The following is a 15,785-nucleotide window of genomic DNA, read 5'->3' as shown; positions in this document are numbered from 1 at the left end:
AAGCTGTATTTTACAAAATCCTAAAGTGCCCCAAGAGGACTGGCAAAGAAGTCTATCAGGCATGTGACACCCTCCTACATGGACACAGTAGCTGATGTCTGATGTTCCTGTACATCACCTGAGTGAGGGCTAGCACAAGAAGAGCAAATACATGGTCCCAGAGCTGCTAGGGGGAACTTCTTTTGATAACACAGTATTTCTCCCTTAAATCCAACAAACACCCAGAGCCCTGAGTGACTAAATGAGTAATTACATCAAAAACCCCAGACACGAAGCCTCATCACCTCCTGTCTGATGTCTCTGCACAAGATCAAATCATTTCCACAGCAAAATGGGAGCAAGAGTAAGAGGGAAATGGGAAAAAAAGCTACTCCAGAAGAATAATTTGGCTCTGGTCCAGGTAACTCCAGGGCTCAGGAAGCAAGTTTCTAATAATCAAGGCTTGTTGGCTGGCTAAACATACCATCTATGCAACACTGCTGCTGTTATTAAACATAAGACACTATTTATTACTGTGGAGGACTTTTTGTAGCATCAGAAACTCAGCTCTCTTTATTCCCTGCTCCCTTAATATATTTCAAGGCTATTGCTGGGGTGGGGGGAAGAGGAAGGGAAAGGAAGAAAAGGAAAATGAGAGAGAGAGCAAGAGTGAGCGAGCATGCAAGGTAAATGAACCATGCAATAAAAATTGTTGAAATTGGCTCAGGCATCTCCTGATAAGATCACAGGAGTTGAGAAAGGACTGCAGCTCTACTGGTGAGAAATCCAACAATTGACAAAATGCATCCACTCAGGAAAAGAAATAAAGTTAGACACTTAAACACAGAGTACTTGCTAAAAATGCCAATTATTTGAACAGTGAAGTCCAGACTATTTTTATCTTAGTATGATGACACTGATCCCAGAAGCCAAGGCTTATACTCTTGGAACCAATAGTTCATACAAACCAACACCCAAAGTACATAGATTTAATGCACTAAGGAGGTAAATTTGCCTATGTAGCTACAAAACCAGACTGGGTTTTGTCTCCCCTGCACCACCTCATCTCGTGAAGTTCTACTCTGAGCTGAAATACCACCCTGAGGGTCCTTTAACCTTTTCAAGCTATTGGCAATTTCACCATGGATCTGCAGTCACTGAAACTACTAATTGAAAGGTCTTTAGAGCACCTGGGCAATAACCACCTGCATCAGCTTCACAGGGCTGGTCTCTATCACCTGGTGGGAAAAGATGCAGGGTTCTCAGCACCAGCTCCAAGTCCTCTTCCTGGGTTAGCAGCCCATCACTTCTGGTATAGGATGGTTCAGTCAGCAGCAAGGCAGCTACAGAGCTGCCAAGTGCTTCCAAATCCTTGGGGACCTTAAGTCATTGCTGTGTTTGCATTAACCACTTTGGCATGCAAATCCTAAGACCTCAAGTACCTTGCAGACATGGGTTATCAGAGTTCCTTGAACAGGACAATGTTAGACTGGCTACAGCAGTATACTATTTTGAGAATAGTTACTGTCTCCTTTTGAAAGCCCTTCTGAAGCTTCATCTCTTTGTTCACACAGCAAAGTGCTTCAAAAGTCACATAAGCCTTTTAGTATCTTCCAGAAGATAAAGTCCCTCCCTGCCATCCCTCCCAACCTGACTGAAGTCAAAGCCAGTAGCCAAATCTGGTGAACAGGGAAGCCTGGCACCCAACACCAGCCTCAAAAGTAATGTCACACATGCTGCAAGGCAGCACTTTCATCAGCAGCACACAAGAGTTCCTCGCTGCTGCCTACCAAGCACCCTGAACTTCTCCCACAGAGCTGAAATCCAACAGCAGCCCCATACAACCTCTCCTCATTCCTCTGAAGCCCTTAAGCAACACAGAGCTAATCGGGTGATGACAGCAAGCTCTGCACAGTGACATCCCTCGTGCCTTCTGAAGAGCACAGTGGCACACACAGCTGTCCCCCAAGCTAGGCTCTTCCTAGACATGGCACTCCACAGCTATGAGAAGGCTTTCCCCATGATGGTAACTATCACGTAACAGACTAGAAAAGGAACAGCCATCCTCCAAAGACTGAAGGAAAACCGTTTCAAATTTTTTAACAGAAACCCAGGCAGTAATCAAACTCCCTGAAGAAAATTCCTGCACTTCAACATCAGCAACAAACCACTGGAAAACACCTTCGGAATGAAGGCAACTCCACTCTCTGACCTGCTGTCTTGGCATCCAGAAGATACATGGCTTTTCTCAAAAGCTGGAGTGGCTTTAAATAGCTGTACTTAGCTACTAGTTAGGGAAGCTGCCTGTACTTACACACTTACTGTAGTGCCCACAGTTCTGAAAAAAGATCAAACCTGAGTTAATCAGGAGGCTGTTCTAACTTGAAATAGGTCACTGGGTTTTGGGATCTGTGGTTTCAGCAACACATGCTTTGGGAGTTCAACAGCAGCAGCTACTCCCTCTTCTGCTGAAGGCAAGCCCATTGCCATGGCCTTAATTCCCTCAGAAGCTACCCCCCACCTTCTTCTGAGAACCTCCAAGAGACTGTGCTCTCTTCCAAGCACAGCTATGCTCCATCACACCTCCTGCACCACTTCATCTGCTCTGGAAACGCTCAGTGCTTCCTTTTGTCAGTACTTGTCTGTCAGGCAGGTTGGTCTGCCAAGAACCTTAAAGCAGTTGCAAAGCTCTCTGTGGTTGCACATGCTAACCCTCTTAAGAAATAGCCAGAAGGTTTTGCCTAATGTAAGATCGTAAACAAACTTGTTACATGCTAATCACCAAGTAGGCCACACACCCTTCCCCTCCCCCAGCCCCCAAATTTGCTAAAAGGACAGGAAATATAATCATGGTCACATACTTTTGCTTCCTCGTTGATGTCCCAAGTGAAGGATATGGCATTGTACGCAATCTCCTCGATGTTACTGATGGTGTTGAAGCTCTCCTTGTAGTCAGCTGTTAGAAAGAAGGATGCAAGAGAGAGAGAAAGAGGGAAACATGCCACTTGGAGTTGTCAATCACACAAAGCATCCAGAAACTGCAACTCCTCAGCAACTCCTTGGGGGCAAAGGAAGATGAACTGTACTTAAGAATGGATCATTAAAAAGGCTGGAAATGGTTCTCATACAAAAAACAAAACAAAAACAAAAACCAAACAAACCCAAAAAACAGGAGGAAGGAGGAAAACTATGGACTTGGCAGAAACTCCAAGCGAGAAACTCCAATGAGAAAGGCAGACATCCCAAATATTGCATGTCCTGCAACACGGCCTGTTGTATGTGGGGAGACTCTCCCCTGTGCAGCAAGGGCATAAGCATTCATAAAACTCTTTCAATAACAAACAAAGATTTGCATGCGCGTCTCCTTTAAGTGCCAAGTGATTAATCCCCACTTTTATTCACAGAAGGAAGGTACTAGGAGTACAACCCAGTCTTCAGCCAGAGAAGGCTGGAAGCAAGCCAACCCCAGCCTTGTCTGGAGGCAAGTGGAAATTTGCAGTGTTTTCTTTCTTTACATGTACCAAATACCAGTTGTGAGTGAAGCTGTGGGAAAGAGGGTCATTCATGTCAAGGTATTTCTACAGAGGATCTCGTCCTTTGAAGAAACACAATATTCAAGACAGCCACAGAGTCCATAAGCTACAGTTTAACTACAATCATCACAATATGCCAAAGCAACTGTAGTTTGGATGGTGGCGTTAGATCTCCCAATGCAAAAGCCTAAACTCAGCCTGCTCACCTAGCTCTAAGCAATCAGGAGCTCCCTCTGGGCTTTCAGCAAAGCTATGGATAGCAAAGATTGTGATCCAGAGGTTCCTTAAAATAACAAAGCTTTGGCAGAAAAAACAGACCTTGCCAAGGAATGAGGTTTGGAGTTTGACATGAACAATAAGAGCCTTCCTTACCGATGTCAATGCATCTTTGTTTGGCCGTGTGCTGCCTCGAGTGCCAGTACTTCCAGTGCCTGAGCTGATCTTCTCTTGTTTTGTCTTCAGCAAACACGACCATGATGACACTCTGAAAGGAGAGATGGAGGGGGCAAGATTAAATATAAAACAAATACAAAAGACGTGAAAGAGAAAAGGCCACCGAGTACATTTGTTTTGGAAGTTCTCCCTGGTATCAATCAGGTTTGGGCTTCAGGCTTTCTAACTTGACACACTGCAGTACAGCTGGCACACTGCTGCCAGACAGGAAGGCAGACAGCAGTGCTTTCTGGGTCATAAACAAAGACGATCAGAACTGCTCTCCTAATTGGAGTTCAAGGATCTCATTCCAGGTGTTGCATCACCTTTACACAAGTGCTGACACCACTTCTTAACAGACTGAGCAAGGATGGGTCTTTCTGGAAGAAGGTGGACAGCAAAGGAATGAACATTGACGTAAGACAGCAAGTAAGCTGGTCTCAGTGCTGATGCTCTGGTTTAGATTGCTGCACTCTGGGAGAGTCTAAGGTTACCATTGTACACACCCTCTTTCCCAAGAAACCACAAGAGCTGCCACTCACTCGGACTTTACTGATGGGGTGATGGATTCCTTCACTGCTGCTGGCTTCTTTCAGTGTGATCGGGTAAAATTGACCTTTATTCAGGTAAGTCATGGTGCTGTCCCCAGGCTTCTGTCGGAGGGACTTAGAGGCTTCCAGAGTGTATTCAAAGTTATTCCTACGGAGCGAAGAGGGCAGTGATTGCTAAGGCATTTTCCTGGAAAGCTGATTAAACGTTCTACATTTAATTTGGAGAAATTCCAAAGTCTTTAGTTGACTCACTAAGCCATCAACAGGCAAGGAAGTTGGAAAACAGGATGAGCCCCTTTTTCAACCATTTCCTTCATGAATGAACATTTAAGAGAAGTTCTTGGCAAGCTAAATCCAAGACACATCAACAGGCAAGACTGGAAGCTCCCTATTCAGGCTGAGAGCAGCAAGCTGCTCCCATGGAACAGAAAAGTATCTATTAGTAATTGAATTAAAATCACAAGCTAATAGATCATTCAGTGACCACAGTCTTCTTCCTTCTTGATCAACTGCAGCTAACTGAACAACTAGTTTATTCCTCTCCCTTGGAGTTCAGATGACCTTCATGCTTCCTATTTCTGCTGTAGATTTCCAACAGACAGTGAGGGGGGAAAGAAGGCAAGGCACAGGGACACAGCTGAAAGCCAGCTCCTAAACCACTGCAGAGCTGACAGACATTGCAGTTTCCCATGGAACAGGGATTTGGTACAAAGACAGCAATTGAAACTGGGTGGTACTTCCAACCCTGCAGGTAGTGTTCCTTAAAGATACAGGTAGGATTCTGAACCATGAAATTCACATGAGCAGACACTGTTGAGATTTTGAGATCCACAGTCCCCCCCATGCTTGACAGAGACTCAGCTTGCTTGTGGACAACTGTAAGGTAACAGGAGGACATGGGTAAATGGGGGCCTTAAAGCATTACCCAGAAATGCTGTCAAAAACATAGTCTTCTGAATTCATGTTGGCCATCCGGAGATTCAGTTCAGTAGGAAAGAAAACCTGGAGTAGACACAAAACAAAACAGAACAATTAACACAGCAGCAACAAGAAAAGCCAAGATTAAACAGATACTCATTACCACAGGACTTCTGGCAGGCAAACTGATCATCAGATAGTGAGTGATTTTTGATCTGTGTAAACTGGACACTTGAGCTGGGTGTTAATCCAAAACTTTTGGGTGTTAACCAAGCACACCATCTCACAAGCCTTCTGAGTCAGCTTGGGACAACATTTTAAACCTTTCCCAAAAATCTAAGAAAGGGTATAGCTACACAGCTCCTTCAGGCCTCACTTAAAAATCAAAACACAGTTACTCTGTTGCTTTCAGTTGAGAGCATACAACAAAAAACATGGATTTTCATCCAAATTTAACTCTCACTCAGGGTCCCTAAATAAACTGTTTTCCACTGAGACACACCACACCTAGAAACTGGCAGTAAGGAAGCTTACAGACACAGTCACTTAGCTTCAGTACCTGCGAAGGCACCGCGGGGCGCTGAACTCTTGCAAAACCCCGTGCTGTGGATCGAGATAACTATTTCCACACTCTGCAAGCCAAAGGCTCTGTCACTAGTAAGATTAGTCATTCACTTCTGATAACAACTTCACATTGTGTAGATTTTATTTATTAAGTTATACTTATGCACCTTTCTGAGAAAGTCTTTTATTTCTAGTTCACCAGACAGATGCCTGGCTCACACACGAAGAACAATTATAGCTGGAACCGAATCTCCCCAGCTAGACCAAGACACGCACACACACACACAGACAGAGCAACCACTTCTCTTGGTACCTCTTGCACACCCTCCTTGAAAGTCTCTGAGAAGGTGGAGTCTGGCGTTCGCCTCTGGGAGTTTTGAGGCTGGGTGTTGGAACTGAACTGGTCAGGATTGAGGTTCCTGTCAAAGACCACCACGCGCTCGGGGGGCTCGGGGTGGTAGACGCTTGGTGGGATGCCCACCGCAAAGCCATGGGGCTGCGTCTCTGTTTTGATGGAGTGGGTGGGCATCGTGGCAATTGAAACGGTGACTGTTGTGTCAGGGGTCGTAAGGTGGCCTCTCTTGTCCATGCCCATCTGAGGCGTGTGCGGAAGGACAATATTGAAAGGCACATTTTTCAGAACCTGGACTCTGTTTTCTCCAGCAGAAATGAGCGACTGTTCTGTAACATTTGGGATGCTGTTCCTTTAAAGGACAAAGAAAAAAATGCATAAATTATACAGCTCATTTTCTCACTAAACAAGAGCTAGAAGTACTCCTCTGCCTTTTGGACAAGGACAGTTAATACCAACCCTCCTGCTTGTGCAGAACAGCTCAATCCTAACCTGAAAAGCTGAGAAACTAATTCAAAAAAGAAACCTCATCCACTGCTAACAACCCCACTTTGGAGATGAACTACCCTGCAGCAAAAAGGGAGAGGTCACAGCCCAGACCCTCACTACCTGAAAAACAGCAGCCCAAAACTAAGCTCTCCAAGGCTCTTCCCACCAACACACACAGGCTCTGTGAAACTCTTTGATGGAGGGAGAAGAACTGGGAGAAAAGCTGCTGCTTCTCTGCCCTAAGACTTCATATCCTCCAAGAGCACTAACAGAGAAATTACACTCCTCTTTCATGCACAAACCCCGCAAGAAAATCCACACCGAGACTCCCTGACGTGATTTATAGAACTTCACACTCTCCACCCCACCATACTCATTTCTGCCAGGATGACACCGAGATCTCTGGCTGAGCTAACCTCATAGCTAGTAACCACTTAGTCAGCCTGCCCTCTTTCCCACTTCCCACAACGTAGTCCTGCCTTCCTCTGTGCACCAATTCTGACACTCTCCCAACCCCTTGATGAGCCAGTTTGGCTTGTTCGACTGGCAGAAAACTAGCCAATTCTTTTTTTTCTGCTAGATTATGGGTCAGTAGAAGACCAGAGCTGGTATGAGGGGAGCAGCAGAAACACACAGCTCAGAACCAAGTGGCTCTTCTCAACAAGTCCTTCAGTTGGCTCAGACCACAAAACCTCACCTGCATCCTTAATGTATTCTAGTCTGTTCAAAGGAAGAGAATGGTAGGAGTGGAAGCCTGGCTTGAATGAACCTCATATTCATAATATTTACTTAATCAGTATCATCTTCTGCTTGGGAGGTACAAGAGAGGGAGGGCAGAAAGAGGAAGAAAGAAAGGAGTTCCAGAGGATACAAAAGGAGTCTGCAAATAATACAAAACCAAAAATAAATCACAAGCACTTTGAAGTCCTTCCCTATCAGCCCATGCATGAAGAAGCAATGCTGCTGGTGCCTGAGAACAAAATCAGCAGTGAGCAACTGCGGCAACCGCATGCAAAAGTAAGAGTCACCAGTCATCTCCACAGCCTTGGAAGGGATGCCAGTGCCACCAGGCTGTGCGTTAGAGAGGACTTTTGCTACGTTGACTGCAACACCAGTACACAGAAAGTGGACAGATGGCAAGGACAAGCAGCTTGGCCATCAGCTCTTCACATAATGATCCCATCCCCACCCTGTTCCTGGAGCAGCACAGGAATTTGGGGCACAAAGTAAAAGCAAACAATTTCTCTTGTCCAGCACAACAAGTTAATTTATTTCAGCAGCTTTGGTGGTCTAAGAAGGAAGGGTGGTGAGCACACATTCAAATAATAAAAACTAATACCTTTTGCTATGGTCTTGGTCAGGATGCTCTACCTCTGGTTTAGCTGTTGAAGATCTCCTCTCCCTTGGAACCTGGGAAATACAAAACTTACTATAATTGCATCCTTCCTCTCATAACAAAAAAAAAAGAGAGCTCCTTAAAACACAGCCATTAGGTCAGCTTAAGAAAGCATCACACTCTGATACCAGTCATTATTAGCATTACAGCTTGATCAATCTTTGCATGGCTTTAAGATGCCAGGCCCATTCCAGGTGATGCCCCACAGATCCCTATACTGCCAAGCCAGCCAGCTGTGCCAGCCCTGGGTTCCTGCCTGCACCAGGCAGCAGGAAAACTGGTGCAGAAAACCAGCCATCCCTGGCTGGAGCACCAGAGTGAACAGGACCAGGAGAGCCCCTGAGGCTTGTGCTGGTGCCGCAGGTCTTGTCTGCAGGCCAGGAGGGTTCAGGAGCTTGTCAAATAAGCTTAAGGCTTGTGAAAGGCCACCAAGTTTCAGTACCTTCCCCAAGACCAGGTTTTCCTTTCTGCTCAGAAAACAGAGGATTTGGGGAGGACCAGGTGTAATAAGTGCACTAAGATGCTACAGCTTATTTTTATGCATGGCCATGTACAACACACTGGCCCAAACTGTACTAAATCTTTTCTGAACAAAAAGTAATGGCCAGTGCTGTGGTTTTAAGGAAGCTCAATACTCCTCCTTGTGTTTTATGCCACGGACAAGGATTTGTCCTGAAAACATCACACACAGCAAAACCGATCGCAGAGGCCACCTAGCTCACACACAGATGCAATTCCAGGCTGTGCTGCAAGGCCAAGGCATACAGAAGAAGGTGAACTCTTCAGAACTTAGAAGCAGCAGCTCAGTTAACCAGAGCACACAGTCAGCACTCCAGGGACCTGAACTGCTCTTGCCACCACTGGGACTAGCCCATGGTGCTCAGGTCCCCTCATCTGCACAGCAAGTCCACACAAGCTCCTCTGCGAACACATGCACGGTGCCCAGGACTTCTGTCACTCTCAACACACCTCCTGAATCAGCAAAGCAAACAGTTTGCGATGAAAGGAGGAGTAAACTCCCACCACCTTCCTTCACTGAAGCCTGCTCAGATACTGTCAGCATTTGCCAACACAGGGAACCACCAATTTACTGCTAACTTGAAGGCTGATGCTGTATTTGCTTGAACTGTATACATCTCTAAACATCCCCCAACTAAAACCTAAGTCCTGGCTCATTCATATAACCTAGCATCTCCAATAACACCAGAATTGTTGGATTTTCCACAAAAAACCAACAGTACTTGGAGGACCTCTAGCTGGAGACTATTAGAAGGCTGACATTAACTACTCCCTACTCATGGTCTTCCAAGCTGTGTTTGGCCTCAAGTCCAACACTCCTAAACTCTAGATTTTAATTTAGAAAAAAAAAAAAAATCTGCTTCCTGTAAGATCTTATTAACCTCTGTTGAACTACCAGGGTAGCTCATTAGTCAAATGGAAAAAATTGAGTTGTTTGGTTTTGTTGTTTTGTGGGTTGGTTTCTTTTTAATACAAAGGCAATCTCACCAGCTGCCCTGAATATTGCAAGAGGGGGTGTATGTAAAATGCCTAGACATTGTCCCTCCAGCATTACTTCATAGCAGACTTCAATAAATCTTTCAACCTCTAACCATTTTGCTTCATCCAAGTGTACAGCATACCTGTTCTTCCACTGATTTTTCTGTACACCCACTGATAGCCAAACATAAGAAAGCCCCGAATTAGACATTAATGTACAGCAAATCCCTTCTGCTTTGCCAAGCATGAAGGATCAGCATCAGCATTTTCTTTGTAATCTACAGGTTTAGAAATCAAAATTGATTTTGTGGATTAAAATCGGTCTGGTGAAAGTGTTTAGATTTTTTTGTTTTCCAAAAGGATAGCAAACACAGGCACAAAGCAGAAAGCCATTTTTTCTCACAAAACTAGCTGAATAACGTCCACATCAGTGAGTTTGTGGCATTTTGTCGTGCGTATGTAGCACTAATCTCCACATTAAGCATTACAAGAATATTTTTATACATAAGACATGCTCAGCTATCAAAAGTGCAAGCAAGTATTTTATAGGCAACCCCTTCCTGCGCTTGAAGGGCATACAGAGGCGGGCAATTGCACCCACTGCTGTTAAAAGGCACTAGCCAAAATATCAGGCATGTGAGCCAAGTCAGCCTCCTGGCCTCCCTGCATGCTCAGCAAAGAAAAAAAAACAATGGCATCTCTACCCAGTGAGCCAGGTCACCATAAGACAGGCGTCTAACACAAGCAGGACGTGTCCCTGCCTGGAAGTGCCTGCTGGTCTCCACTGACGTAGACCACAGATAACTACCCTGGCTCCGACTTCTGGCCTTTAGGAAAGAATGCTCAGCAAAATGCACCACACACAAACGAGGTTCTCTGTTTGACTGTGCTCAATTCGCCTGTGAGCACCTAGGAAGCTGCATGTCTCTGAGAAGACTGTGAATGCTGGGGAAGACAACTGTGGCTGTCAAAGGATTAACAGACAATCGCAGCTGAAGCTCACTGAAGGTTAGAGGGATGCAGACAGCAACTCCTTCAAGAGGACATTTCCCCCTCACAGACCACCAAAAACCTGTAGTTATAGCTTAGTATTAGGTAGCACATCAAAACCCCAGCAAAAGCTAGCAGGCCCACAAGAACAGCAATCACATCAGCAGAAGGAAAGAAGTTTCTTTCTCCATGTATATTTACATTCAGACACAGACATGCTCCAAAATCTCATTCTTCATGACTATTTCCAGAATACATGGCCTTCTACAGAACCTAGAGTCAATAGGCAAAGTGCTACTGAGGTTTTAACCCATTACATTAAGATTCAGGGCATCTTATTCTGCTGAGATAAAAATAATTTTCAGAAAAAGGGACATGGATTTTAAAAATTTAAAAACCACAGTTTAAAGTCCTCATAATTTATTCATGGCTTCTGTAAAATCCTCTAAAGAATGACACCTTCTCCATAGATGGAGCAAGAGCTCTGCTGACTGCCAGAGCGTATCCACGCCAATCTACCTTATAGTAATCATACAGTAGTCCGAGGGCAGCTGCACTGTCTTCATCACCATTGATGCTCATCATAGCTTTGGTAGCTGCTGTAAGGGGATTTTCAAGAAAGGTTTTCCAGGCCTCATCTTCACTGGTGTAAGGACGTCTCTGAGAGTAGAGAGAGTCATTCTGAAGAACCAACACAGGTCTTTTACTTGATCATAAAATAAAAGAAGAAAGAAGAAAAAGCCACCTGTTAGAACACATGAAAAGCATTCTTAAAGTTCTTCTAAATTAGCTGCCCCAGTTTCACAGGGTTTGTATTCTGATTCGGTGCACTATCAGGATTAGTCAACACAAAAAGCCTAGAAACCTAATTCTGGTTTCACTCGCACTCAGTTTAAATCAGGATTAATTTGACCAAACTCAGCTGGATTACACCAGCCTATATAAAATTGCAAAGTCATTTAAAAGCACAACTGACATGCTCATGCTCAGAAAGTGTTACAGGTTACCACCTACAAAACCTCTAGCACATTCTACATAATACTGCCAAGATGCACCCTACTCCAGTTCCTGCGTGGGACTAGAAATTGTGAATTAAGTTATCTCCTTCTCCCAGAGCTTTCAAAAGGTGTCTTCACTCTCAAAGCGTTTCTCAAAATACCACTTAGAAGCTGACAGTTAGTTATAGACTACACAGGGAAACTGGTGAAAGGGACTTTAAATCAACTTGGCAGTTTTGTGGGTTTTTTTCCTGACCAGGGAAGCCAAAAGACTTACTGCCTGTTTACTGTTGAAATAATCTGTAACACTAGCCTGAAACACCCTCAACAGATGCTTGGGAAAAAAAGGAAATGGAGTTTCCACCAAAAAATATTATATTTACTCTGAACATTTTGAGATTGCTGGGAACAAGAAAGCTCCAAGACAACTTGGACCCCCCGCCCACAGATGAAAGTGGGACATATGTAAGAAAATGCTGTCCTAGAAGCTTAGACAACTCAGTATATTTGGATGCTACTAGTAAAACACACACTTAATCTTTCAAGTCATTTCAAGCTCATGTTGTATATAACTGATTTTTAAAGCAGCTCAGACAATTTTCTTTCCAGCACAAGCATAACATTAGTTTACTGCAGACCAGCAGAGAGAGAACTTTAAGAAACCCGAACTCAGCACTTTTAAAATGAATGGGTAACAGTTTAAAAGAAATAAATAAAAATAAAAAAACCCAAATCCCACAAAAAAGCTGCTCCCCACCATCATCACACCCCTTCCCCAGTAGACAAACATTCTTTTCATCTATTTACCCAGATGCATTCAGAGATTGAAATATACTACAAATACAAAAAGTTGTGAAATATAAAGTTGTGAAATACTCTAATCACTATAATCAGCTTAGCAGTATCCTACATTTATCACCACCTTCTACCAAAAAGATTGCAAAGCACTTTGCAAACTACGTGTTCAATCCTTTATCAGTGACATGGGTCAGTTTGGCTGAGCTGAAGACTCTTAGGACAAGTGGGAGTTTCCAGGACTTTTAAGAGCACTTGTGGCTATAAATCAGTATTATAGAGTTGGATAAAAGCAAACAACAACAACAACAAAGACAAGCTCTTGCACCAAGCCCTCTCTTTGGGTCTTTGTGCATACTTGTGTACACACTGATGCAGATACCAAAACGCAGATCCCTTCGGTATCAGGGAGATCCACTTTCTATCAAAGACCAGGCAGCAGAAGGTAAAGCAGAATTTTCTTCAGAAACACAGAACAAGCTTCTAGTCTAATACAATGTGATGATAAAAGGAAGTTTGAATAACCACAGCTGGGTAAATCCTTCAGTTAAAATCACTCCTAAAGAAAAAGGCAACTGAAGTAACCTGGGTGGGTGCAGTTCACTTCACCCATCCCTGCCAAGTTGAAGGGCTAAGTCAGCCTTGCTGGAACTCACAAGACCACTAAGCTGATTCCCTCCAGCAATGCAATGCTCACATGCAAAAAGACAGGACCAAAAATACTGAGAACTAAAGCAGCCACTAGCCAGAAATGCAGAAATACAAATCTTACTCTTTTTTTGGTGCAATTTCTTTCTCATTACAACACCTAAATACAATAGATATTGCCCTACAGGTAACCTACGCTCCCTAAAAGCAGCATAGAAAGAATTACCTGCAGAATTATCAAGAGAAGCACAGGGTTTGGCAGTAACTCAATCCCTTAACAGAACCACAACTTCTTTCAGGAAAAGCACAACATACTAATAAGAGCAGAAAACCATCTACTGAAGTTTTAGGTTTCAAGATCACTGGCACGTGGATCTGCTCACAAAGTACTGGACACGTACAGCAAAAGCTTGAAATAAGTTTCCCACTGCAGTTTTAATAATTCCTGAATTGTGTTTTCCAGAAGTGGAAGCAGAGGAACACTAGATACTCTTCTCTGCCTGCGAGGATCCCACAGCCCACAGCGTTCTGTGTTCAGACCACAGAAACTATTCCTACTTACTTCACTGATCCAAAAGCCACCTTTTCTCTCCCTCGCCGTGCAATTTAACTCCAGACGTTACGAGATCCTCAGCCACAGCGTGTGTTACACCTGGTCTTGCACATCTTTAGTGCTGAGGCAGCAGAGAGGATTTCTTAGGCTGGCTCCTACGTGCCGACAAGTGAAGTGCGTGCACCTAAATTGCTATGGCCTCATCTACTAAGCGTCACCGGAGGTAAAAATACGTATGAAAAAACACAATCACAGCAGCGAGCTGCCGCGTTAGAGTCCCCTTTCTGGAAAGAAGTATATTTAAAAAAACCAAACAAACAAACAACAAGCAATAAACTTCGGTAAAAACCTCACGCCTTCCCAAGACAGTAAGTGCACCTGACTCACTGACCATTCAAAATACAGCGATTTTATAATCGCTTCTTCACATCACCTCAGCTTCCCCACCTTCCGCGCACACAGCGCGCACGGCCCCCGCCTCCAGCGGGACACGGCGACAGGTGCGGGAACAAACCCAGGTCACCCCGCGCTGCAAGGGGTCCGTGTGAAGAGGACGCTTCGACACCGCGAAGCCACCGAAATCCCGCGCTGCGCTCGGTTTTAGCGCTTCCGACAGCGGGTCCCGAGCTCACCGGGACCCCCCGGCCAGCCAGGGCGGCTGGCTGCCCGCCCCTTACCTGCCGAAATCCACCTTCCCGGAGGGGTGCGCCTCGTAGAAATCCATGGGGGCAGCGGGGCCCGGGGGGGCGGGGGGCACAGCCCGGCGCTGCGGGACGGGACGGCCCGGCGCTGCGGCCGCGGCTCCGCCCGCCTCCCTCAGCCCCCGGCGCTGCGGGACGGCCCCGGCGCCCGCTCCTCACGACAGCGCAGCCCATCCGGCCCCGCCGCCCGCCTTTAAGGCGCGGCGCGGCGGGGCGGGGGGCGGCCGGCGGCGGCGCTGACCCACGCCTCGCTGCCGGTGTCGGATTTCAAAGCCGGCCCTGCCTCGCCGCTCGCCGGGCCGGGCCGGGCCGGGCCGGGCGGGGCGGGGTGGCCGCCGGGGTCGCCCCGCTGCGCCGCGGGCCCCCCCTCCCGGGCCCGAGCCCCCCTCCCCCCCCGCCATTTCGCACCGCCCCGCCGCAGCCTCCGGGTACTCCTCCGAGAAGATGGAGCGGGGCGGGCCCTCCCGAAGAGCGGCTTCCCCGGGCCCGGCCCCACAGCAGAAGGGGCCTGGGGCGACGAGCTCCCCCTCGGCGCAGCCCCTCAGAAGGGCGGCAGCACCGGTTGGACCGGACGCGATTCTTCATCCCCCCCCTCCCCGCCCGGCGCACTCACTTGTCGTAGTCTTGTGTCATGTCTGGCGGAGGCAGCGGGCGGCAGAACTGGCCCGGCGGGTCGGCAGGGCGAGGCGGGGGCGAGCGGAGCGAGCAGCGCGCAAACCCGCCGCACCGACGGGTTTGGTCGGCTGGCCGGGCCCGCTCAGGTGGCCCCGCGGCCGCAGGTGGCCGGGCCCCGCGCGGCGCTGCCCATTGGCTGCCGCGGGACGCGGGGCGGGGCCGCCGCGCCCCTATTGGGCGGTCGGGCGCGGGGGGCGGGGCCTGTGCCCGCGCGGAGCTCTGCGGGGCCGGGGGCGGCGCGGGGGGATGCGGGGGGCGACGTGGGGGGCAGCGCGGGGCAGCGCGAGGGGATGCGGGGGGATGCGGGGGGCAGCCCGGGGCAGCGCGGCGCCCGGGCCAGCCTCGGGCCCCGCCGCTGGGAGCCCCGCAAGCCCTTCGCTACGACGCGAGTAAGGGATGAGTCAAACGTCGCGGGAAAGGTCGCTCCCCGCTGTCCGGACCCGCCCGGCGCCCCCCCCCCCCCACAGCGTGCCTGGCTGTCAAAGGCTGCTTTCCTGAGGAAGAAAACCTGGTTTCTGCCCAGTTTCGCCCCTCCCCGTGCACGCACAGCGTTCGCAGGGGCCAAGGCTCTTCACCGGAGTCCTCCTCACCCTTCTGCGGGTCGCGGTGCGGGAGGGCTCCCGCGCGTCCCGTCCCGCTCCCCGCCACGGCTCCGGCGGGGGCATCGCCTGGCGGGACCCCGGCCCTGGGTAAGGACTCACGGTGTGAGGTACG

General features: G+C 47.6%; 1 protein-coding gene across 1 annotated transcript in view; it reads right to left on the bottom strand.

Annotated features, from left to right (window-relative positions):
- Window positions 1-15,039, bottom strand: part of GRHL1 (grainyhead like transcription factor 1) — a 39,994-nt gene extending 24,955 nt beyond the window's left edge. The window contains exons 1-8 of the mRNA XM_051613749.1: window positions 15,010-15,039; window positions 11,221-11,407; window positions 8,158-8,228; window positions 6,291-6,681; window positions 5,421-5,497; window positions 4,487-4,643; window positions 3,885-3,996; window positions 2,841-2,935 (exon numbers count right to left, since the gene is read on the bottom strand). Coding sequence (XP_051469709.1) covers window positions 2,841-2,935; window positions 3,885-3,996; window positions 4,487-4,643; window positions 5,421-5,497; window positions 6,291-6,681; window positions 8,158-8,228; window positions 11,221-11,407; window positions 15,010-15,029 — 1,110 coding nt within the window. The 5' untranslated portion in view covers window positions 15,030-15,039. The remainder of the gene's footprint in view (window positions 1-2,840; window positions 2,936-3,884; window positions 3,997-4,486; window positions 4,644-5,420; window positions 5,498-6,290; window positions 6,682-8,157; window positions 8,229-11,220; window positions 11,408-15,009) is intronic.
- Window positions 15,040-15,785: the final 746 nt, after the last annotated feature.

The sequence above is a fragment of the Apus apus genome, chromosome 3 (genome assembly GCF_020740795.1).
Source record: "Apus apus isolate bApuApu2 chromosome 3, bApuApu2.pri.cur, whole genome shotgun sequence".
NCBI classification, from domain to species: Eukaryota; Metazoa; Chordata; class Aves; order Apodiformes; family Apodidae; genus Apus; species Apus apus.
Note: the sequence above shows the minus strand (reverse complement) of the source record. Positions and strands in the feature narration are given on the sequence as shown.